The sequence below is a fragment of the Sander vitreus genome, chromosome 17, assembly GCF_031162955.1.
Source record: "Sander vitreus isolate 19-12246 chromosome 17, sanVit1, whole genome shotgun sequence".
In the NCBI taxonomy this organism is placed as follows: domain Eukaryota; kingdom Metazoa; phylum Chordata; class Actinopteri; order Perciformes; family Percidae; genus Sander; species Sander vitreus.
This window is the reverse complement of record NC_135871.1, coordinates 4,713,603-4,740,025: the sequence shown is the minus strand read 5'-3', so window position 1 is coordinate 4,740,025 and position 26,423 is coordinate 4,713,603. Positions and strand designations below refer to the sequence as shown.

Below are 26,423 nucleotides of genomic sequence, written 5' to 3'. Positions count from 1 at the left end.
AGGTGTACCTTTTTTTTCTTTTTAATTTTTAAATACAGTAACAAAATAGTGAGTAATGAGCACATAGAGGTTAGTGTGGCCACCCGACATAGGCAGCTGGCATTGCTTGACTCATGCACTTACTGCTGTATATTTCTGTCCCCAGCAGACGGATGTGTCCATGCTGGAACCTGAGAAATCTGCCAAAAAGTCAAAAAAAAGGAGGAAGACCTCCACTGAAACTACTGAATCTCGCAGCCTGATTAAGAAAGGTACTACATCGTTCAGTTTGCCAGTCTAGCTAAAGAAGTACAGATTCGAAATCTAGGGTTGAATACCACACAACAACGTCATTCATATTAAGCTTGTCAAGCTTTGCCTGTAGGACTGCAACTAATAATTATTTTTGTAATTGATGAATAGATTTGTTATTTTGTTTATTGTGTAATGTTTATTTATTTAGGTTGTTGAATTGATTGTCTATTATTTAGACAAAAATGACACATCTTTGACAAGCTACCACAGTCCACTGTGATGGCTGTGACATTCCACTACTATGATTTTTTTAGCAAAGTCAAAGTCACCAGAGCTGCAGTATCCCACTTTGAAGTTTGAAGATGTAGGAGGTAATGAAGAGACGCTAACGGTTAGTACCTTTTTACCTTGCTACTTTGTTTGTTGCTGTGCCATTTCTTCTTCTTTTTTAAAATGAGGATGGCTGCAGTCACCAAAGGTTTCACTGGCAATGATTTGACATTGTTGCAGGAGGTGTGTAAGCTGCTGATCCACATGCGTCACCCAGAGGTGTACCAGCAGCTGGGAATGGTTCCTCCGAGGGGCTTCCTTCTCCACGGACCTCCTGGCTGTGGAAAGACCCTGCTGGCCCAGGCTGTGGCTGGGGTAAGTCATGCACTCTGACTTTCAGGAGACATTGATGACTTGCAACGACAATGTTTTTTGACTCTTGAACAAGGAGCATCAGGATTAAGCGTGATTTATGCTTCAATCGTGCGTTAAGTCAACACCGTGGCTACGTACATAGGTACGTGGAAACACGGACCCTATGCCGTAGCCTGACATGCACCTCTCGAAAAATGTAACTACACGTTGCGGCGACACAGACCGCAGATCACAACTCTGATTGGTCAGTTTGGCCGTGGCTTGGTAGCGTTGCATTTCCCCCTACTCATTTCCTGGTTCTCCTTCTCTGTAAACATGAAATCAAGGAGAGGGTTAACTTTTCCTGCTACAGATTTCCGACCGTGGACAGAAAGCACAGGGGAGACACTTTGCTTCTCTCACTATGGCCCTCATTTATGAAACGTGCGTGTGACCTAAAACAGGCGTAGGATGGGCGTACGCCGATTCCTGCACAAAGCAAGGCATTTATCAATTTGAACGTGAGCGTAGGCTGCGATAAAATCTCACGTCTGGTCTGAACTTGTGTACGCAAGTTTTCGAGTCAGTGTGGCCTTGCAATGCAGCATATAATCAATTTAACAGGAGAATCAGAAGTCATCAGTTGATCACTTATCAGCATTGGCAGATCTGGCTGTTTTTAGAGGACCTCTATGCGCCGGTACAACAGTGCACACGTACGCGCACGGGCCATGGTGGAGCGCTCCATCGGATTGATTGGGCAGATGGCTCTGTCTTGCATCAGTGGAGGGGACCCTACTATACACGGCAGAAAATGTCTGCAATATTGTTTTAGCCTGTGGGGTTCTGCACAACATCACGCAGGAAAACGGGGTGCCTAAATAAACTATAAATATAGTGATGGAGCCAGATGATCTGATGCCCAGAGAGCAGTGTCCAGCACAGCCCCAACTGGGGGCTATATGAATGAGACAGGATATTATTCCTCGCTTTTAAAAGGTATAGTGTTATGTTTGGCAATGATACTCAATACAGGAAACATGACGATGCACAACATTTTTATTTATTCTTCAGGTTTTCGTTACTCTTTTAAAGTGTTGTTAATGGCCACAAGTGAACGATGAAAAAAACAAGAGTAAAATAAAAGACACTGCATAAACTCTGCTACTGTGTGTTTATTTAAATATAGGTACACCTAAGAGATTGCGATATAAGCCTGTTACTATTAAGTAGGGCTGAAACGATTCCTCGAATAATTTGATTACAAAAAATCCTGAAGCAAAATTCTTTGCCTCGAAGCTTCGTTAAATCAATGTAATTAAGGTTGTACGGCTGACTGTGTTTCCGCACGGAGGATAATTACTAGCGCACACAACAAGTTGACTCTTCTGTGGACACAAGACGTTTATATACTGTTTATGCACAAGACTGACGGCCCAGATTACAAATGAACGAAGACGAAAATAGCGAGGGTCTAAGAGAAGAGACAGGCTCTCAAACAGGATCTCAAACTTTCTGTCGTTTTCGAGAGAAAAGGACAGAAAGTTTGAGATCATTTTAAGCTGCAAACATGCTACTACATTCTTTGTAGAAAACATCCAGTGTACTCATCCATTCCACGGAGCGAACCCGACACAAGGTAGCTAACGAACGTCTGCTGCTCTCGTCCACCGCGCTGTTTTACACAACTAGCCTACAGCATGCTACTCTGCAAATAGTGATGTTTTACCAACAAGCTAAAATGAAAGCTGTCGGTTTGTAGTCTGTTTATTAGTTTGCTACTAATCTTTGGAAATTTAGCTGCTGCCAGAGACAAACCGGCTCCTCCCCCCAGCATGGCCACTTAATATGCACGTGAATGACGTCATCATGCCGGTGATGTCTGCATTCTTTATTCTTTCTCCTCACTATGTATTAGGCTTCTGAAAATGTGTCCCCCAGAACAGTGTAGTTGAATAGCCCTGCTGTAAGCTTTGTACTGTCACATTTACCCTCTGGTTAGTGAACAGCTGTTTTGCATATCCAGTGCAAAGAGCCAGAGGCAAGAAGGGGAAGGGGGTGAAAAATATTAACATTTGGGCCACCAAAAATGTACTTGGAATTTTGGCAATAAAAAATCTTTTGTATATATACAAAAGAGAGGTTTCCTTTTTTTTAGTACACAGCAATAATAAATATTTACTATTGCTGTTTACTAAGTATTTCTTATCCGATTAATCAATGGAATAATCGGTAGAATAATCGATTACTAAAATAATCGATAGCTGCAGCCCTACTATTAAGACTATAGCATACGTCAAGGATGTATAAATTAAATAAACTTCAGCTGGAGACTGATTTACCATGGCAACACTGTTGACTGCATCAGTGATCTCTTTCCATTCCACATTCTTTCTACAGCCTTTAATAACAGTCTTCAGGCTGCCAAATAAAATAATGCCAAAATCGCTCTACCACACACTCCCCACGCACACACACACATGCCGGCCCTGCTATTCTCTTAAAGAGATCGACACACACCAACGCACAAGTATAAACTTCAGGCCACTATTGTAGGTTACGGCGAAAGCTCTGCATGGAGCCTCAGCAGAGGCATAAATCCAGCTAAAAACTAACTTTTTGGGCTAGGTCTGTGTAAGTGGGACATCAATAAAGTGATGTGATTCTGTGTTTCAGGAGATGCAGCTTCCCATGTTGAAGGTGTCTGCTCCGGAGCTGGTGTCCGGAGTGTCCGGGGAGTCTGAACAGAAGCTCAGAGAGCTGTTTGACCTGGCTGTGGTTAGTACTGGTTTTCTTCCTTTTATGTTTTAATCTAGAGGTCTCAACAAAAGACTGGAGACTGGAGGAGGCAGGGCTTAGTTTATGCTGGATCCTGTCAGAACATGATCCTGGATCTCCCAAATTGGGACCAGTACCTTTTTCACTGGATCCAGCAACTCCTTTGTCACTATTAAAATCTATAAATAGATTTTCTGTAATATTTAATTTCCATTGAAGTTTCACGTAAATAGCTTGTTTGCCTATTTTGGATGCATTGTAAATGACGCCAGGCGGTCCGGCAAAAAACGCAGGTCTTTCCATTGATTTTGAACGTGGGTAGTGTATTTTAGAGTCCCGTACAGGAAAGCTGTAACATGACTTCCTCATCGGCAATTGCACTCAATATCAAATCAACAGAGTACAAATGCCAAAAGTAAAATATTAGGAATTTACATGGGTTGTGGGTTAACATTGCAACATTGGGTTGTGGGATAACACTGCACAGACAAAAAACAAACCTTTTAATACCTTTCTAAAAATTGCACAAGTGTGATGGCAAAGCATTCCATATCACTGAACCTTGCTAATTTAAACCAAACTGTAGTTGAGTTGTCCGACAGATAGGAGGCCTGAGTTTGTATTTATTTCGAGTGGCATGATTATGAAGTTGGTACCAGTAAAAAATAGAGGTCATTGAATATTGATAGAATGAAGGAAGTATCTTGTTAGGGCCCGAGCGCCGACAGCGGCGAAGGCCCTATTGGAACTGAAGGAATTATTATTAGGGCCTGAGCGCCGACAGCGGCGAAGGCCCTATTGAACTCAGCAGAGAGTTTCTTCTTCATTGGTGATGGTTTGACCCGCCCCCTATAATTTAGCCACGCCCCTTTTCATGGCTAATGAACTGTATAACGTAGTCTTCTGTGCGGTATCGTTGAACTCCGCAGAGTTCCTTCTTTATTGGTGATTGTTTGCCCCGCCCCTCTGTACTTAGCCATGCCCCCTTTTATAATTGGTGACCCGTTTATGGTAGTCTTATGCGAGTTATCAATGAACTCAGCAGAGACTTCCTAATTCATTGGTTATGGTTTGGACCGCCCCCCTATGCTTTGGCCACGCCCCCTTTCACAGCTAATGAACTGTATGACGTAGAGTCTTGTGTGAGGTATCATTGAACTCAGCGGAGAGTTCCCTTTTCATTGGTGACGATTTGCGGTGTCTGAGTGCCTTGCAAATGCACGGTCGCAAGGAGCGGCATCCGCCGGTAATCCCTACGCGCGCAGAGGCGCGAGGGCCCGTCCATCGCTGCTTGCAGCTTTAATTTAGATTGTGTTTATTATTTCGTGGTTTCAGTAGAGCAGCCTCTGTGCACCAGGTACTGTGGTTTTGATGCGTTCTGCATGCGTTGGCAGTACTGTATCAATCTTTTATAATATAAATTGCACATGAGAATTTAATGTTTTGTTATTAGGATAATACAATCAATTGTTTTTCAGTCCACTAGATGCTGCAGTTGAGTTTTTTGGCAAACTGTGAAATTTATCTTTTTAGATAAAACAAATAATTACATACATTACAAACATAATTTGAAGTTTACAGTATATCGCAGAATATATATATATTATAAAATAGCAATAATATTGTATCGTGAAATAAGCATTGATTGAAGTATTGATTCCCACCACTACAAGATACCCAAGTGATGTTACCCTGGATACTGCTACAGTACAACTGGTATTTTGGTTATATGATAAAAGATGTTGTCATTGGCTCTTTCCCCTTGCAGAGCTCCTCCCCATGTATCCTGTTCATAGATGAGATAGACGCCATCACACCGAAGAGAGAAGTGGCTTCTAAAGACATGGAGAGGAGGATTGTAGCCCAGCTGCTCACTTGCATGGACGGTAGGATACACTGCCTTCAGAGTGACGTGTCATTTCCCTGAAGAAATGTCATGCTGACAGGAACAAGCAGACTCGCACTAAAGTCTAGGTGATATTTCAACTTTTGCTGTCACCTAACGTTGATTAATCAGCAGAGGTCACATTCATAAAGTGTTATGTCCTACAAACACCTAGAGGCGACAGGTCACTTAGGGTAGGCAAAGCCCCACATACTGGCAGCAGAAAAGAAAAAAAAAAACTGGTTTAAGTGGTACTGAGTAATTTATAAATTATTGGAATTCTGGATAAATGCAAGATGTTTATCTTGCATTTATCCAGAATTCCAATAATATAAGGAATCCTTGGTTGCTGCTTCTATTTGTCATTATTTTACAATTGAACGGTCAGTGTATGGCTAGAATTGTTTTTAAAATAGTGTTTTTAAATTCGCTTGGCTCTGGAGGCCGCTATGGGGCCCCACGCTCGCAATGTCAAGTGCCCCGAAGTCAGGAAAAACAACAATACGCATGCCCAAACCAAAGCCTTCGGAAATGAAAGCAGCTTGCACAAATTTGATGCCAGCCAGGTGGGGCTGATTGCCTGTTGCCCCACTGTGATTTGATTGGCTATTTGCGAAGTACGGTTGTTTGCTTGTAGTTATCAGAAGTTAGTATTTCTTTTAATGAAGATAGTACAGTTCCTCCAGGATTTCGCGATGTCGCGATCGCGCCAATTCACGCAAATTCAACCAATCACCATGACTTTGGTGCAACTCACAATTTTGACCAATCACCGCAACTTTTCCGCAAATTTAACCAATAACTGGAGTTTCCCGCGACTTCAACCAATCCCAGCAGTCCCAAGTGCCAGACTTTGCATCAGTATGTGACTCTGAGAGCCAGTGACCAAGCGGGAGTGAGAACGGGTTGACGTCACACGTACGTCGCCAAATTAATTTCCTTGTAAGACGAGATGTGTGTGACTCGAACATCTCACATTTACCAACAAAACGTACAGCAAAAGACCGTGCAAAACATTTCAGACTGTCCTGCCAACCTGTATACATTTTAACATCAATGTACGCTGTAACGTTTTTTCACTATAAAGTCACTGAAAGCGGCTGCTGTTTCCTGTCGGCTCTCTGCAGCGGGTGGGGCTGCTCAGTTCCCCCCCGCGACTGATGCACACACACAAACGCACACAATCACACACGGTGGATGCAGGAAAAACTGGAGATGAGACCTACAGGATGACCTAAATTGAGGACAGCTACACTAGTTATTGTAAGTGCAATGATAAGTTAAAGTCCAATAAGTACTTTATCAAACCTTGTGAATGTGTCCCAGCCCAGGATAGGAAATTAACTAACAATGTAAAGGTCAACAAGCCACTGACAGATATGTTCAAATTTGATTCATTCAATACATTATTTTTTGTCTTAAATCCACAAAAGCTACAAAAGCTCCTGCAAAATCAGGCATTTTGGGCCACAACAATCTCAAAGAAAGGCCGTGAAATCCTGGAGGGACTGATAGTAACTGTGCTCACCATAGCAATGTGGATTATCTTCCACAGCACAAATGTGAAAGATTAATACAGGTACCCACCAGCCGCGGTATATTGTTGTAAACCAAACCGCTGGCAAGAATAATCCGATTTTAACGAGGGGTGGTTGTCCAGAAAAAAATGGCCAACTGCTAGCTTGTCAGAGAAGACACTTTTTTGTGTGTGTGTTATTCATAGGGAATGGTACCTGGTCAAGAACAGGCTTTCATGACCTCAAGCCTCGTTCTGAGAGGATTACCACACAGCAGCAGGACAACGCAGAATAATTCGCTACCCAAACTGACAGCGCATACAAACGAGGAATTGAGCAGTATAACAAGACATTTGAAGAGAATAGATATATACCCAGTCAAAAAAAAAAATTGGTTGGGAAAATGTGAAATAGTGCATTATATCAAATTGTGTAATTTTATGGTTTTGCATCTGTACAAAGTAGTTGTTCCGTCACTATTTTTTCCACCTAAATAAGCCACTGCACAGACAAACGTGCTGCAGATACTGCCCTCGTGCAGACTTAAATTCACAGAATCAGATGTAGGTAGCATCACTGTCACTCATCCCCAATCTGATACCACTAAATTAGGCTGGTTGAGGAGCTGGTGGATATGTCATATTAAGCAAAAGGTAACGTGACTGTCAATACTTAGAAAATAGAAGAAAAATGCCTAATATGACTTCCACAGGTGAAATGACATTTTCCTGGTGCTTGCCTCCTGACAGACTTGAACAGTTTGACAGAGACGGCTCAGGTCCTGGTCATCGGCGCCACCAACAGGCCAGACTCCCTGGACCCAGCCCTCCGCCGAGCCGGGCGCTTTGACAGAGAGATCTGCCTGGGTATCCCTGATGAAGCAGCTCGTCTCAGGTCAGCCTTTCATGATTGTAGAGAAATGAGGATATTGTGATAAATATGGTAGCTGTGATAATGTAGATTATGAATCTAAAAAAATCACTCTTAGTTGCACTTTTGTCCTATACTTCAGGGGTCTTTAATGTTTTTTAAAGGAACACGCCGACTTATTGGGACTTTACCTTATTCACCTTATCCCCCAGAGTTAGATAAGTCCATACATACCCTTCTCATCTCTGTGTGTGTCGTAACTCAGTGTCGTAAGCCCAGATCCTGGAGGTAACTGGCTCCATCTAGCCTACTGCTCCCAATAATAATAACGCCAACATTTTCTTATTTATATGTTGTGATTTGTATAGTCACAGGTTGTACAAATAACAAGGTCACATGAGATAAGATAAGATAGACTTTATTAATCCCACACTGGGGAAATTCCTGTGCTACAGCAGCTCAAAAGAAAAATGTACACACATCAGAATAGCACAAATACACATTAATTAGACATAGGAGAAAAAATATACATAAACTATAGGAAATGGAAAAATAGAATTAGTTATAATAATAATAATAATAATAATAATAGTAATAAAACAACCGTATTTACACAATAAATAACCTTATATAAACACAGATATACAGATGAGTAAGGTGCAAATGAATAGAGATGACATATTGCACAGTTGGAGGTGACACAGAGTAATAAATAGATAAATGTGCATAGTGCAGAATATTGTCCAGTGATGGCTCATATTGCAGAAACAGCTAGCAGTGCTACATTATGTTGTTGTTACATCCATGCCCTGTATCCATACATCCATGCCCTGTACCCATACATCCATGCTCTTTATGAGGGTTAGCTTCTGTTTCAGGAAATGGGGCTTTGTGTTCTCCTTTACCTTGTTAAGGTAAGCTAGGTTAGCCTCCTTGTGTGTGCTTCTCAAATGTACTTTCAAATTCGTGGAATTTTTCCCTTTAATAAATCGTCCATCTATTTTACCACCTTCCACTGCAAGGCACTTGCTTTTATCTGACACAATCATAATCAAATAGGTCTCTGCTGCTTTCTTCCGACTTTCGGTACCGCCATGATGCCAGGCGAGGGGCACGGACTATGTTGTGTTCAATTTGACATGGAATGTCAGAATTTCTGGGTTTCCAATCGGAAACTATATATGTCTACGGCATAGACTGTATAAAACAGGTCTATGGTCGGAAATGTCAACTCTGAAAGATAACGTTATTTGCTTTATGAAAGACATTGACAAAGACGAAAACTAAGGCCATTTACTCGATTATTTTAGTTAGTTTTGCAAACAGACATTACAGTTTTAGTTAGTTTTTTTGTAAAGACTCATTTTTATTTCAGTTTACGACAATGTTTTTTCCCACCTAGTTTTTGTTATTTAGTTTGTTTTCGTTAACGATTATAACCTTGCATGAGACACAGCCATCTTCTAACCGTATACATACTGGGAACTATATTCTCAGCAGGCGAAGCACTGCAACTTCTGCTACTTGGGCGGAGTGATTTGCTCGCAGCACCTGAGAAGCCCCGTGGTGAGGAGCAGAGCGTAACAACGGTGCTTTTCAGGTGTTGCGCTAATCACTCCGCCCAAGTAGCAGTGCTTCGTCTTCTGCGAATATAGTTCCCAGAAATCTTTGATTAATCGTCCAGCCATAAGTTAGCCTATCATCAGTGGGGATTTATATTTGCTAATAGTATGTTGGATTCCTGTAATTTTTGAAAAAACTGTAAAAATAATTTAACAATTATTTGGAGGCCTGCCTGTATTGACTCTTGAGGACCCCGTAGGGGTCTCTGCTCTACTTGCTGGATTTGTCATAACTAAATCTCCAGATTTCCTCTAACATCGACATCAACAGTGAGCTGATAGGAAAGCTGTTACTAAGCTTGTTTGTTATGCTGCCTGCTTTTTGATTTAACTTCAATTTCAATCACAGTGCTGCAAATCATCTGATAACGTACATACTTCATTTATTCAACATCATATATTGTATACTTGTACGTCTTTGATATTCAGTATCTATTCATGTCAACAAATACTAACAAGTCTGAAGGGGTTTGGTTTATGCTTAGAATTGCAGCTAACATTTCAATAAGAAGCTTGAAGATATTTCTACCTTCAAAATTACAGTTCAAGTTTATTTACTGCAGGGCTAAAAATGTAAAGTTGGTCCTGAAGACAGAGTGACAGGAAAGTTCATAAGGTGAACAAAATGGAAATAGTTCATCCTCTGGGGGAGCATGAATGTGCTCAGGAAATGTCATTGAATCTGCCTGTTTGATTTCTTTATGTATTTATATTTCTTGTGTACACATTTCTGTGTACAGAAAGGTCAGGGGTAGCGCCGCAACTGAAGGTTATTTTCATAGTCGATGAATCTGTCAATAATCTTCTGGTCTATAAAATGTCAGAAAAGGTGAAAAATGCCAATCAGTGTTTCCCAAAGCCCAAGATGACATCCTCAAATGTCTTGTTTTGTCCACGACTCAAAGATATTCAGTTTACTGTCACAGAGGAATTTTTACTTGTTTTCTCAAAAAAATTACTCAAACTGATTAATCAATTATCAAATTGTAACAGTTGAGTAGATTCGTTCATTTTAATAGATGACAACTAATCGATTAATCTTCGCAGCTCTAGTCTGTGCACAAAAAGTTAAATAAGTTAGACACCTGCATATTTTATCTATTTAATAAGACTATGTCCAGTGGAATTGCATTCAAATCATGGTTCATGAAGATTTCTTCCTTCTTTGAAGTGAACACAGGGGATCAGGGATAGATGGATTATCGGCCCTGGCTGATTCTCGGGCCATTTTTTGGCAGTTTGCAGATGATCTGTATCTGTCTTTTATTTGCCTGATAACCGATAAAGTTAATTAATTAAAAAGTGCGCTACTTTGGCTCAGCTACAGCTCTGTATCTGTCCCTCTGCTTCGGTTTCACTCACCACTGAGTCTGACTTAATGTCCCGCCACAACACTATCTGACTATCTTTTATTGCAGCCTTTAAACAAAGTTTTGTGTTGGAGTTTGTAACATTCCAAAATCTTACTACTAATCTAACTACTAATAATTGGTATCGGCCTTGAAAAACCAGTATCGGTCGATCCCTAACGAGGATATTTGCAAATCGTTAGGATTCAGGCATTTGCCAAATTATCACAGTTTTTTTGACTCTGATGATATGAAACCGTTTGAATACTGAAACCGAATGCTCTGTGCTTTGTCAGGATCTTGAAGACGTTGTGTCGAAAGCTGAAGCTGCCGGAGGACTTTGACTACCAGCAGCTGGCCCGGCTCACCCCCGGCTACGTGGGTGCAGACCTCATGGCTCTGTGCCGCGAAGCTGCCATGAGTGCTGTCCACAGGGTTCTGCTGGAGATAAGAGGACAAAGTCGGAGCGCCACTGAAGAGCTGTTAACAAGCAGAGATCTGGCTGAGGCTGCTGTGAGCGACAGAGAGGTCCGAGAGCAACAGACCAACGACACAGACCCAGTACCTGAGGAAGAGTCAGGACAGGATCACCTGCAGGTAGGAGGAGCTCCAACAATACACCTCACACACCTTTCACTCAGTATCCTACTGTACTTCTTACTCAGTCATAAGAAAAGAAAAATTCTGAAAAGATGCAGGCAGTTAATCAATGTTTTGTATGCTTCATATCGCTGGCCGACGTTCATAAAAACTGGCTTGCACTGGTGTTCTAGCAGTGTTAAAGCTTTAGTGCATAACTTTTTTTATATTAATAAATGTCCCTTACATTCAAGCCATTGCCAAATGAGTTGATAGAAAGCTGATTAAGACTGTCAGCTCCACACAACTCTCTCTGTATTTCTTAGTATGGCTATGTTCAGAAGATTGTGTCGTCCGGCAACTTTCCCGCACAGAAACTCGAGTGAAGATAATTACCTCTTTTGAAGAGTCCATGTTGTTTTTTTTTAATCCTCCATGTCCTCCTTGGCAACTAGCAACTGTGTGGGGTGGGGGTGGTGCGCGATCACGGAAGGCTTGCGTCATGTGGACGCACCAACAGTTTTGTTGTCATTACTTAGAATTTCTCATCGGGGAGACAGAAACTACGCACTATAGCTTTAATAGCAGCTCTATGCGGCGCCATGTGTGCCTGAACACCGTCCTTTACTGCGACATAACGCCAGTGTGCGTCTGTTTACACTTTGTTTTTTATATTTCAATCACATTTTTCCCACTTTATCGAGTACAAAAGTTTTGAACAGACATCAGTGTTTCCCACAGATTAGAAAGCAATTTGTGGCGTGGGGGAAGAATACTTATTTTCGTACTTATCACGCTGTTGGATGCTGTCCTCCTCTGCTACTTCAATGCCTAACGAATCTATCTCTTTCTCTCCCTGACCCTGTCTTTTACTGGTTGAAGCCTGAAAATATTGTAAACAAAGTAATAACATAACTAATTACACTGGTCGGACTGTTCAGCTCTGTTTCAGACTAATCGCTTGTTTGCTAAGAGTCGGGTTGGGAATTTCGCCAGCCGTCTTCTCTCCTCATGGAGACAGACACTGTGTGCACAGTGGGAGGAGCTGTGTGTGTGTATGTGAGCGAGACGCAAGTGACAGAGAGAGGAAATCCAGCTGAACGTGTTTTTAAATGGCGTTTAAAAAAAAAAAAAAAATTTAATAACAAACGCAATGTGCGCCGGCCGGTGTTGATAGTGAGGCGCACCGCCACACATTAGTCTATGTGTGGGGAAACACTGGAATACTGTAGAATATGTTAGTACATTACAATCCATCTGAGAACATGACTGCAACAAATAGCACTGATAAAAGCAAATCATTTAAATTAGGAAGTGAAATAATCAAATTGTATTAAAAAAAAAAAAAAGGATAGGCTGTCTTATAAAAGAGTCTTGTAAAAGTGTGTAAGAGAGGATTACTTAGAATCATTTTCTTTAAATGCTTTAAAATGGGAGGAGATCTACTTTTTTTTGTGAATATTTTTCCAGCAGAATTAAATTGTTTTACAAGATATTTGGTACATTAATATTTGTGGTCATATTCTCAGTCTCAAATATGGCTTAACATGTAATGTGATACTTTAGTACATTTTAGGAACAAATATTACTGGGCATTAACTTTGAAGCCCTCTGCAACATTTCTTTAACAGATCATTTGCATTTTGTCCCTATTGTTTGTCTTTGTTTCTGTAACTGGAAGCTCATTCTGAGCTGTGCTCCTATTAACAGAAGCTCCTTTTACAGCTAAGAAAATAACAACTCTTGGATGTGTGCCAACCTAAAGTCTGTGTAAAAATATGTTTAAAAACATCTCTTTTTTTCTTTGTGAAAAGTTGGCCATTTGGTGGGGGGGTGCGCCATCGCTGAAGGCTTGTGTCAGTGTTGTTAGTTGTTGTCATTACTTAGAATTCCTCATGGGGGCGGCAGAAACTACGCACTATAATGTAATTTTTTTACCTGTCAGTTAGTCTGAGAGTGATAGCAGTTTTGAGTTCTGTGTTTAGAATTTTGGTACTGGGGTCTTTTTTATTTATTTATTTTTTTAATTGGCTTGTATTTCCTGCTTCCCTGTGTCATTCTAATGAGTTGTGTTATGGCTTCAGCAGGGGGAGCTCTGGCACCTGCTGCATTTACTGAAAAGCACTGAGACACTGTCGGAGGAAGAGCTGGCCGGCCTGTGCATCCTCATGTCAGACTTCAAGGCCTCTCTGGCCAGTATCCAGCCTTCAGCCAAGAGGGAGGGCTTCGCCACCGTGCCCGATGTCACCTGGGAGGATGTGGGAGCCCTGCAGGACATCAGAGAGGAGCTTACCATGGCCATACTGGTAAACACACAGCAGGCACCTTCATGTTTAACATTCATCATCCAGACTGAAAGAAGCTGCATCCTTGACTCTGGGATCTTTACCTTTTTGTCAAACTTTAAAAAAGTTATTGATTAAACTCCCTGAGATGAGCTTTGTCATTTTCATATCATTTGTCACACAGAGACCCTCTCACTTGGGTTTACAAACTGTAGCTGTGGAGGCATTTTTTTTTTTATCATATCAGAAATCTTGATCTTTAAAATCTTTTTTTGCCATCATCTTTTTATCTTGTTAATTTGTACTTTATTTGACCCATCCTTTGTCACATGCAAATGATCTGCTGGGACCATTGAGTCCTGCAGGATAAAGGATGAGGGAGAGAGCTCTCTCCTGTGTGGTCACATATTATTCAGGATGAGTTACGGGCTTTTTTGTGGTAAACCTTGTCAGTGTATCCATAGATTGTCATGTTGAGTTATTCCTAAAGACATCGTCCCTTTTTAAAGGGTAATTTTGATATTTTTTTACCTGGATCCTATTTTCACTTGAATTGTTGTCTGCAGCTGCCGGTTACAGTGTTCTTCACATTAGTCACTTGACTAATGTGAAGAACACTGTAACCGGCAGCTGCGAACCGGGCTGCAATGTAATTATATATGGTAAATGTGAACCGTCTATTTCCGAGTGCTGTTTTTGCCACTGGCTCAGATTGTTATTCTTTTTTTAAAGATAATTGTTGGGGCATTTCTGCCTTTAATGAATGGGAGAGCTCACATATGAAAGGAGAGAGAGAGGGGAAGACATGCAGGAAACCTTTACAGGTCGGACTTGAACTCTGGACCTTCTGCGTTGTGGAATAAACCTCTATCTATATATATATATTTTTTTAACCAGAAATGGCTCAAACTCACCAGACTCCATTTAAATAGACAATGTTTTTTGCCGCTATAGAACCAGCATATTTTCTCATGTAAATGGAAATTAAGGGTTTATTTCAACCAAACCAGAGTGGTGATTGTTGGAACAGTGGAAAGAGGAACCAAGATGGCTTCTGATCACTTTTATTTTGTGATTGTCGACTTTGAATGAAGTGTGTTTTATGTTGATACAATTACTGTTGAATTAAATGGAGTTTAGCGATTTCGGGACGTTTCATGTCAAACAAAAAGGATCTTCCTCTTTAACAAAAAGGTGAACCTCTGAAGGGATCTTTCCCATAATGTGAGACACTTAGAATAATAATCTGAGCATATCAGTGGTAAAAACAGCACTTTTAGTGGACGTAAATTGAAGGTGCGCAATTTCCCATTAACGTTGCATTGTAGCTTGTTTCGCCGCTGCTGACTACAGTGGTCTTGCTTAATAGTGGACCAATTAAAAAAAGAAAAAAGAAATGTTCTTCCAATCAGTCACTTATGGCGTTTCTCCACTACATTGTATCTGCTCGACTCAGCTCGACTCTACTCGCCTTTTTTGGTTTTCCATTATGAAAAAAGTACCTGGTACCTGCCAACAGGTACTTTTTTTAGTATCCCCTCCGTCGAGGTTCCAAGTGAGCTGAGGCGATACCAAAAGGTGACGTGAAAACCTGCGGATTACTGATTGGTCGGAGATAGGCCTGCACGATATTGGAAAAAACTTACATTGCGATATTTTTTTTCCCTGCGATATATATTGCGATATGAAAAAAAGGCTAAAGTGAATGATATTAATAATGCATGCATGTTGCTTCCTCTAAATTTCAGGTTGTGGTCGACTAGCGGGGCCTGCTTTGGTTGTTTGATAAATTGATTAAAATTGATCATGATTGTTGGTTTGCTGTGCATGCAGAGCCTGCATGTCACACTCTTGCAACAAACTGTGTATTCAAGAGCACTTAAATCAGTGTAAATTACGTTATATCAGAAACAGACTGTTATCTAATCTAATCTACTGTTGTAGATTAGTGTTACGTTTCCCGCGTCGCAGCTCCGAACCATAACGTTAGTTGGGACAGACGCCTTGTTTATTTAGGCTAACTGTGTTAGCTTTAGCCTGGCTGGAAGCAGCTTTCTGCGGTGAAAAATGGCCGGAAGATGTCGTGACTACGTTGCATTAATCAGGTGATTTAGTTTGTCTTTGCAGCGAACATAAAACACTGACTACTGTAGCTTCACTACCCATGGAAAAGCATGTGCATCACTGTGTCAGCGGCAGCTGCCGCTTACCGTACTTTTTCTACACACGGGAGAGCCTCACTTCCCCCCGGTGACTAATGTTACGTCACATGACCACCTGTCTTAAAGGGGAAGGGTCGGCCGGTAACAATCATGGAAAAGGAGAACGGTGAAAGTTTACTTTTCTATCAAGCAGCAAAGAAGTTGTAGCGTCAACATCGCAACGTCCTGCGATATGACTATTGCGCATGCGCACATTGCGATGTAGACGATGAAACAAAATATCGTGCAGCCCTAGTTGGAGAGAATCGTCACTAATCACTTAGTCATTGCTAGCGACAGACCGGGGTGTTCTGAACAAACCCGCCATTTTTAAATGGTTTAGCCAGCGATGTGTTTTTTTTTTTGTTTTTTTTGCTGCCTCCAGCTTCTTTTGAAACAAAATTTGTCTTCTGGCTGTGGCCACATGCCGAGAAAAACAACACACATTCGACATTCCGTGTGTGTGTCGCGTTAGGTCGCGGCAGTTTCCTGCGGAGTCGCTATGACGACCAGCCATGCTCAACTCACGCATGAGGCGGTACTAAATCTGCAATGGAAAAAGGAGGACGGGGCACCGCACCGAGTCGAGCAGGTACCATGTAGTGGAAAAACGCCATTAGACACAAGGGTCCAGGTTGAAGAATAACGACCCTGAAATACAAAATAAATGAATTCTTAAAAAAAGTAAGATGTGCTACTCAAACTGTGAGCTGGCTGGTTCTCCACATATTGGATACAAATTACTGACATTCACTGTCTGTGACATCATCATGATTGGGTTCTATGGAGTACAGTGGTGGACTGGCCCTGGTGTGATCTGTGTGTGTGTCTGTCCCCTGCAGGCCCCGGTGCGGTCTCCAGAGCAGTTCAGAGCTCTGGGGCTCAGTGCTCCATCTGGTGTGCTGCTGGCTGGACCTCCAGGATGCGGAAAAACACTGCTGGCCAAGGTTCCCCACCACACCAACACAAATATAGCTAAATAATAGTTAGCTGAGTACCACAGCACTGTTATATCTTTGAACAGTTGGACACTATCTATAATTGTCTTTCAGCTTATCACAAATTTCACAAATAATTTTTAATCAAAATACAGTTAGGTTTGGAAATATTTGGACAGTGAAACAATTTTCATAATTTTGGCCCTGTGCGCTAACTCAATGGATTTGAAATGAAATCATCGAGATGGAATTGTAGTGCAGACTTTCAGCTTTAATTTGAGGGTATTTACATCAAAATTGGAGGAAGGGTTTAGGAATTGCAAACATTTTCATACATAGTCCCCTCATTTCAAGGGACTTAAAGTAATTGGACAGTTGAGTCAAATGTTGTTTCATCCATCAGAGAGATAGCAGAAACATTAGGAGTGGCCAAATCAACAGTTTGGTACATTCTGAGAAAAAAGGAACAGCATTCTTTGGACTGATGAAACTAAGATCAACCTGTACCAGAATGATGGGAAGAGAAAAGTATGGAGAAGGCTTGGGACGGCTCTTAATCCGAAGCACACCACATCATCTATAAAACATGGTGGAGGCAGTGTAATGGCATGGGCATGCATGGCTTCCAGTGGCACTGGGTCACTAGTTTTTATTGATGATATGACAGAAGATGGAAGCAGCCGCATGAATACTGAATAGAGATGCACCGATTACAATGTTAGGGTTACAGTGTTACTCGCATGGCTCCCATTATCCTCCGTGACATGCTCTCTTCCACTTCGCCTGACAACTCTTCTACAAAACAAACAGCTCTGACATAACAAAGCTCAGACCATAGCTACACTCACTCAAAGCAGATAGTATGCATGAAATAAAAACAGGACACATAATTTCACTGTGTGTACTGTTTAACTACGCTAACTAACCATAATAGAGTGTAATGATGAAAAAAAACAGTCAACGGCTGTGTCTCAAAGATCGGGCAACAGCCGGGACATTGAGAATCCACGCACGAGAGGTGATGGATAGTTCCAGTCACTTCGTCATGTATTCACTTCGTTGAAACGAGAAGAAAGCCTCACTGATGTGAGGATGAACAGGACAGAGATACTATAAATGCTCTGCCATATGCCAACGCTCCGGTAAGTCCACTCACCCTGTCTCTGCCCAGGCATGCCCCAGCTGCCTGCACATTTGTTGACAATGACGATGCACGCAACGGTGAAATGCTGATTTATCCCTTTTTAAATGTGAATAAACAACATATTGCTCCTCATAACCACTGAAAACTGTTAAAAATATCAAAGTCCAATTATTATGGACAGTATCTGACATTGTTTCTGCTTCACATTTTCAGCAGGGCAGCGGAGCAGCTGTGGGTTGACTCTCCACGGTTCTCATGTGCTTTATAAGTCCTAACATGAAAAAGCTTAACGTGGTTTAATGTACCTAAACAACGATCAGTGATCACCAAATTTCTCTCTCATATTGCTCCTCATAACCACTGAAAACGGTCAAAAAATCTAACCCAAAGTCCAGTTATTATGGACGTTATCTGACATTAAGTGTTTCTGCTTCATTAGATTTAGATCATTCACTTTTTTTTTGGACTACGTAGTTAAGGCCGCCCTAACTGCAAAGTGCTGCGGGAAACCCTGTCGTTGGTATGATTGGTAGAAGGACCAATTGATCCAATTGCGCCCAGAGGCATTTGAGCAGCGTCCGTTGGAAATGGGCTGTGAATGAACCTTCCCCAGACCCACTCTCAGTTACAACTGAGAAGGGTCTGGTGTAGGCCTGTCACTATAACAAATTTTGCTGGACGATAAATTGTCCCAGAAATTATTGCGATAAATGATAATATTGTTGTTGAGAGATCGTTTTCATCTAATATAATGATAATGGCATAATAATGCAGGTACACCTTTTCAATCTTTTATTTCTAAAGAATATTTAACACTGGAATTGGAAGACATTGTAAATATCCACAATAAATGAACAAAACAACCAAAAACAATAAATAAAATGGAATTTCATTCTCTTAACAAAAAATGCATTGGAATAAAAACCAAACACTATCAAAACGTTACCTGAAAACTGCATGTAGTTTCTTTTTAGCATCTCACTTTCAGTCACTTTGACCACTACTATGGTCAGAAGAATTGTGCCAAAATATGAACAATAACGTCGCTGTCAACAGGCTTATCTGCTAATGTTAGCTACCGAACATTAGCTTGAAACCATCCAGCAAATAGACGGTACCCCAGGGCAGAGATGTTCACAAGTCATTTTTTACAAGTCAAGTCTTTGAGCTCGAGTCCAAGTCAAGTCTCAAGTCTTTGAGGGGCAAGTTCAAGTCAAGTCGTTTGCCACAAGTCCAAGTCAAGTCTCTGGCCATCTGATCTGTCCCTAACACTGTATTGTTAAATCATATGAATTCAAAGCATGTCCTGTAGCTACCATCCATACAGTACAGTATCAAAATCAGTTGTAGGATAACGTTATGGGGTCTATTTAACACATCCCTCTAGCCCTCGGACCTGGTGAAATATTAACCTAAGTCTGTCACATCGTATGGATACAAATATAAAGATACAATGTGCCTGTTCCCAGCATTAGCACAACACTTTGCGATGGTTAGCTTGTTACCTGTGATTATATATGCTAAATGTAACATCTCTTTCACTCAAAAAAATGTCTAATGTCGAAGTGGAAATCAAGAGAAAAGTGGCAGCGCCACACCAGTTACAGAACAACATGCATCTTAGCGTCAGTCCAAAGCACAATAAGCAGTATGAACTCACTGATGTAATGCCATTTATTTTCTAAGTGTTAGTACACTCAGTGAAACTTGAGTCCAGCACGAGGGAGACCCGACTCAGAGGAGGAGAGGTTAGTGAGGCCAGCGTCTCCACGGCAGGTGACGCACGGATCTGCTGCGCCACGCATGGATGAAATAATGAAATAGTAAATAGCACTACAGTAACAGAAATATGTGCAGAATTAAGACAGTCAAGACAGCCCAGTGTTTGGTGGACCGGGTACACCTTGTTCACTTAATAGCCTACAAATCATCCACGGGATCAATTACGCATCACATGAGTTTGCCCACCCGACACAGCGTTTGTTCCTGGGGAGATGGATCCGTGCGTCCCGCCTCCTGTGCGCCATGGATTTCTTAGCTTCAGCAACCACTAACTAGCCTATAAGATACAATGTGCCTGTTCTCAGCATTAACACTTTGCGATGGTTAGCTTGTTACCTGTGACGATATATACTAAATGTAACTTCTCTTTTCACATTAGTGTGTGAGTGACTGATCTATTTAGGTGCGTTTTGAGATGCCTGATGAAGTCCGACGTTGTTGATCCGGCATCATTTATCTTGGTGCCACACACTTTGCATGTAGCTGTTAGCTTACTGCCTCTGTTTACCAAGTTATTGAAAGCAAAACTAATGAGAAAAGGTACAACTCCAGGAGGATTTGGTGTCATGCATTTTTTGATATGTGAGTGCGCGCACATAGGCGCATGCGTTACGTTGCACATTATGGCAAAGGGCAGGGGACATACAGCTCGTCATACGTTTCCCCGTATATGCGCCAATAAAAGAAAATAGAAATACATGAATACATTTTGATTTAAAAAGCTAGAATTGCATGAAAACAGGTTGTTGACGAGTCTCGAAGCTCGAGTCAAGTCTGAAGTCTTTTGGGTCGAGTCTCAAGTCAAGTCTGAAGTCAGCTGTTTGTGCGACTCGAGTCCCCATCTCTGCCCCAGGGTGCCGTTACCTGAAACCGGTGATTTAACGTCACTGCTCATTTTACACACAGTTTAATAACAAAACATAACGCTGAGTGAACATTACTACATTTTTCATGTTGGTTTGAACTAACCACTAACCTGGAAAACTGTTTTAAAACAGTAATGTTAATACAGCGTGTTGGAGGATTACAGCGTTCTCCTGCAACGGGAGTCAGAGGCAGAGGGACCGTCGCAGCGTTCGCTAATGTTAGCTTCTTGTCTCATCTGGGGTCTGAAACAGTAAATTCATCAACTTCAGTGTCCGCAATGCTATTTTCCAATAAACTGTAGCTGTCATATTTCACGGGACCCGCGTGAGTGCGGATTTCATGTTACGGCTTTCGTCGCTGTTTATCATTTTGCCTAAGATTGACTGACAAGTGTACTCGCCCTGTTGTTTATTTGGTTGCCATGACTTTGCGAGTGATGACGTCCTGTCACTGTTCCAGTTTCTCACCCTAAAGGAGAGAGAGAGCGGATGACCGTTTGCTTGAGTTCAGTAGAGCAGACGGCTCTGTAGACTTTATGACTTTTCATAAACCGCTGAAGGAGCGGCGGTGCGCAATGTACAAACCCTGTTGTGCGTCTGCCCTATTTCTGATACCGTGGCAGCAGAGGAAAAAAAACAAGCATGCAAATGGAAATTATCGCGGCCGGAAAAATTATCGAGCTCATTTTTATTTATCATGTGATTAAATGTGATTGACTATCGCGACAGGCCTAGTCTAGTGTCAACCAGGCTAGTAAATACCCTCAAAATAAAGCTGAAAGTCTGCACTATAATTTCACCTCGATGATTTCATTTCAAATCCATTGTGTTAGCGCACAGGGCCAAAGTTATGAAAATTGTGTCACTGTCCAAATATTTCCGAACCTAACTGTAGATCCTGAATGATCAGTTAAGTCTTTTTCCTAGATGTTTGTGTCTCTACCATAAAAGTAAGTAGTCTCCATAATTAAACGACTTCTTCCATTTACTCCAGTTATGAACAAAACGGATCAAAGATTAGTGGCTGTGTATTAGTTGTTTAAATAATGTAGTGATGTGATATACGGTGGGGATTCTTCACAGGCTGTTGATTCTGAAAATTGACCGGGTGCTCTAGCCACTTCCTGTGCAACGCCCCTTGGCTCTGCAAAAATTAGACGTAGAGCATATTTTTTGTTGCGACTGGTGGAATCTCAGGCATTGTCTTGAGTGGCTGCGATTGTTCCGGTGGCCTGGTGGAATGTAGGGCATGCACCTGCAAGAGTGTTTGATGATAAATCTTTGGCATTTTGACACAAAATCAAGTATCGTTCATGCATATGTTAGTATTGTGTTATTAAAGGTATAGTTAAACATTTTGTTTCTACAAAGAACAAGGCTGGTCATTGTCTCACTGTGTCTCACTGCTGGTTTCTGTGTTGTCTCCTGACAGGCAGTGGCCAATGAGTCAGGCCTCAACTTCATCTCTGTCAAGGGTCCAGAGCTGCTCAACATGGTGAGTCACTGAGCTGCAGGGACATGTTGATGTCCTAGAAGGCTGCCTGTGCATTGTTGTGGCGTTCGTACAGCCAACAGTCTCTCGCTTATCAACCTTTAACCACATCTCTGAGAGGCTCATTCAGTTTGTTATGCTAGCATCGCATCAATGTGCAGCAGTAGCCGGCGTTTCTGTTTAACGTGATGATTTGCTCCGACCTTTTATTAATTTGTTCCTTTTTGCAAGCCTTTTTTTAATGATATCCTGCCGGTTTGTGGTGTTCTCTTCGAAGTAACCCTCGCACACAATATTGTAAAAGATCTTGGTGCAATAGTGCTCAATAGTGCCCACGTTTTGAACGGCTCCGGTTCCGGAAGTGATTTTCCTTGTTCAATTGCTCCATTGACTTTTCAGAAGATGCTCAGCGGGGAAAATAAGTATTGAACACGTCAACATTTTTCTCAGTAAAGATATTTCTGATGGGGCTATCGGCATGAAATTTTCACCAGATGTCAGTAACAAGATATAAAAATAAATAAGTCCATACATTAAGTTGTGTGTAATAAAGTGAAATGACACGGAAAAAGTATTGAACACAATTGCTGTAATTTATTTATTACTTAGTAGAAAAGCCTTTGACAGCTTCAAGACACCTCCTGTATGAAGAAACTAGTCACACACATTGCTCAGCTGTGATTTTTGCCCATTCTTCCATACAAACTGTCTTCAAATCTTGAAGTTTCCGGGGGCATCTTCTAGGAACTCTGATCTTCAGTTCATTCCAGAGGTTTTCAATTGGATTCAAGTCGGGTGATTGACTGGGCCATTCTACCAGCTTGATTTTCTTTCTCTGAAACCAATTGAGAGTTTCCTTGGCTGTGTGTTTGGGATCATTGTCTTGCTGAAATGTCCACCCTCATTTCAACTTCAGCATCCTGGTGGATGGCAGCAGATTCTTATCAAGAATGTCACGGTACATTTCTCCATTCATCCTTCCTTCAATTATATGAAGTCTGCCAGTGCCAGATGCTGAAAAACAGCCCCACACCATGATGCTCCCACCTCCAAACTTCACCGTTGGTATGGTGTTTACCAGTATGTGATTGGCTTGTCCAGATGTTGTGCAGTAAACTTTAAGCGAGCTTTCACATGCCTTTTCTTGAGCAGTGGTGCCTTGCATGGTGTGCGTGCATAGAGGCCATGGCGGTTGAGAGCATTACTAATTGTTTTCTTTGAAACAACTGTACCCGTTTCTTCCAGGTCTTTCTGAAGATCTCTGCGAGTGGGCCTTGGTTCTTTGACAACTCTTCTAAGTATTCTATGGACTCCTCTGTCAGAAATCTTGCGAGGAGCACCTGGCCGTGGCCGGTTAATGGTGAAATGATGTTCTTTCCACTTCCGGATAATGGCCCCAACAGTGCTCACTGGAACTTTCAGAAGTTTAGATATTCGTCTGTAACCAATGCCATCTGTATGTTTTTCTACAATAAGCTTGCGAATGTCTTGGGACAGCTCTTTGCTTTTTCCCATCATGAAATGCTTCTTGAGTGACACCTTGGTAATTAGAAACCTTTTTATAGGCCATCAATTAGGACTTATCCAGCTGATATTAATTTGCACTAATAGGCAGGATTTCTTCCTAAATACTGACAGATTTCAGTTTATTGGCTTCCCATGCCTTTTTACACCCCTTTTTCTTCATGTGTTAAATATTTATTCCCATTATCATTCCACTTTATTACAGATAACTTTTGTCATGGACATACATGTTTTGATTTATTTGTATGTGTGGATTACTTGGGTTGTTACTGATATCTGGTGAAAATTTCATTCCAATTGCCCCATTGAAAATATATTTACTGGGAAAAATGTTGACGTGTTCAATACTTATTTTCCCCGCTGTATATAAAGAGTTTTAGGCCTGGAACCAAGCCAACCAGCTACGAGATGAATCCAGATCATAAAACATTTTGAAAACGGTTAAAAAGGCAAAGGTACAACACTGTGTACATAAACAATCCTAGACTTCAATGGTAGCAGCTCACTATAGCCGTTCACGGGTGCGGGAAACATTTTTACAACAGCAAGCTCCACCAATCATAGCCATTGCTTTTACGCTTAGGATTGTGGGTAGCATAGTACTTCTCCAAAATATTGCGAATAAAACATGTTTTTCTTAAAACAAGGTTGATTTCATACGGACTTTTTTCCAATACCAGTTTTATAAAATGTATTTAATTTAACAAAAATAAATTACAACACTACACATATGCACACATCTTTTTATACATTTTTCAGCTTCTACTACGTGAATGTGTGTATAACCTAGAGTTTTTCCTGCATGCCTCTACGAGGTGTAACATTATACAGCCAATCGGCAGCATTATTAGATTGGTAGAAGCATGCTGCATGCTTATTGGCTCACTAACACTGATGAGATTTACTCCTTAGGTATTGAAATTGGGTATTGAATGGTGAGGCATATTTTGATACTCGATACTATGTAGGCAATTCGGTCGGTGCCTAAAAAGTATTGAATTTGTTACCCAGCCCTAGTTTAGACATTATGACTAATCAAAATCCTTATGGAGGAAATGAATGAGATTTTCACTTCTGCAACCACACAGTTGAGCTCTATAAGTCATCCCTGTTGTCCTTATCCATCGCACCATGAGTCGGAGAGGGCTGATGTTAAAACCACCTGGTTGCACTAACTGATGGATCTCTGTTTGCAGTATGTGGGAGAGAGTGAGCGCGCCGTCAGACAGGTATTTCAGAGAGGACGCAACTCGGCTCCTTGTGTCATATTCTTTGATGAGATCGATGCTCTGTGTCCTCGGCGCTCAGGCCATGAGGTGAGAGGGATGGGCATCCTGACTTAGAAACGAATCCATGAGTATCATGTTCAAAACATCAGATTCTACAATGCAACACAGCAGCTGAGTTGTGTGGAGCGTCCGGTCAGTGGATGCCGTTGCAAACGCTAGGTGTATCATAAAGACAGCACAAGCAGTCAGGGTACAGCAGCAGGGGTGTCAGGGTGCCTTTCCTTTGTGGAGAGTTGATGCACATCCACCTTGGGAAATATAATATAGTGGGATTTACAAACAACTTCAATAACTGCAAACAATGTGTTCAGGTGTTGTATGTCATCTGCAGTCAGTTGTTGTTAAGCATTTATTCTTAAAACAAAAGAGTGAGGACTAGAGCTGCAAAGATTATGTGGTTAGTTGATCAGTTGTCAACTATTAAATTAATCCAACTTTTTTGATCATCGATAAATTGGTTTAAGTCATTGGACATTTTGTGGACAAAACAAGACATTTGAGGATGTCATTTTGGGCTTTGGGAAACACATTTTCTAGATCAAACAATCGAGAAAATAATCAACAGATTAATCAACAATGAAAATATTTGTTGGTTGCAGCCCTAGTGAGGACTCTTTAAATGCTCATATATTTACTCTATATTTATTGATCATTTTTGTAGGAGTAGAAATCTCTCTCTAAACCTTGACTGGAATAACTAAAAGTAGAAAATTGACACTTTTTACATTATTCACACACAAAAATGGGCCCAAAAGTACCAAAACTGCAGATTTGAGACTGTTGCATGTGTAACTAGAAGACTGCTTTTAAACAGACAAATAAGGTCAACTATCTTCTATATATAAAAAAAAAAAACGTATTTTTAAATCACATTTCTTATAGCTGTAATAGGAACCCATTTATTGATTTCTACATGATCTGCTGTATACCTATTGCTTATACTGTGTGTGTGTGTGTGTGTGTGTGTGTGTGTGTGTGTGTGTAGTCAGGAGCCAGTGTGCGGGTGGTCAACCAACTGCTCACAGAGATGGACGGTTTAGAGACTCGACGGCAGGTCTTCATCATGGCTGCAACCAACAGACCAGGTACACATCCAGTCCGACCCTAGTCTCTCATTGCCAGGCCTATCTCCAAAGCACTGTGGCTACATCACACATACATTGTGGGATAGGAGAAAAAAACGCTCAGGAAGGAACTTGTTTTGGTGGAACATTTGCACCCTGCAAAAGAAAACGCCATATACAATATTAAATTAAGTGAACTGTTCACACAATACAGTAACGTGAGCTATTTAAATTAGCTGGAGACATGGTTAAACCTCATTTGCTCTTACTAGTGTATTGCCATGTGTACTTCATCCACAGCAATCCCACCAATCGGTCCCAAAACGTCCCAATTAGAGAGTAAATGCCTTAAACATATTCTTTGTAAATCTTTACAATCA

General features: G+C 41.2%; 1 protein-coding gene and 1 long non-coding RNA gene across 5 annotated transcripts in view; one reads left to right on the top strand and one right to left on the bottom strand.

The window, feature by feature from the left end:
* Positions 1–26,423, top strand: part of nvl (nuclear VCP like) — a 52,339-nt gene that overhangs the window by 10,415 nt on the left and 15,501 nt on the right. For 2 of the 4 annotated variants that reach the window (XM_078272803.1, XM_078272806.1), the window contains 12 exons: positions 146–251; positions 549–625; positions 745–879; positions 3,535–3,636; positions 5,405–5,522; positions 7,788–7,932; positions 11,176–11,476; positions 13,543–13,764; positions 16,787–16,891; positions 22,107–22,169; positions 24,887–25,006; positions 25,965–26,064. In XM_078272803.1, coding sequence (XP_078128929.1) covers positions 146–251; positions 549–625; positions 745–879; positions 3,535–3,636; positions 5,405–5,522; positions 7,788–7,932; positions 11,176–11,476; positions 13,543–13,764; positions 16,787–16,891; positions 22,107–22,169; positions 24,887–25,006; positions 25,965–26,064 — 1,594 coding nt within the window. The remainder of the gene's footprint in view (positions 1–145; positions 252–548; positions 626–744; positions 880–3,534; positions 3,637–5,404; positions 5,523–7,787; positions 7,933–11,175; positions 11,477–13,542; positions 13,765–16,786; positions 16,892–22,106; positions 22,170–24,886; positions 25,007–25,964; positions 26,065–26,423) is intronic. The other 2 variants (XM_078272804.1, XM_078272805.1) reach the window with 2 other exon arrangements.
* The window catches only part of LOC144532189 (uncharacterized), a 3,070-nt gene continuing 1,013 nt past the window's right edge, over positions 24,367–26,423 (bottom strand). The window contains exon 2 of the long non-coding RNA XR_013503314.1: positions 24,367–26,199. This is a non-coding gene — a long non-coding RNA (uncharacterized LOC144532189). The remainder of the gene's footprint in view (positions 26,200–26,423) is intronic.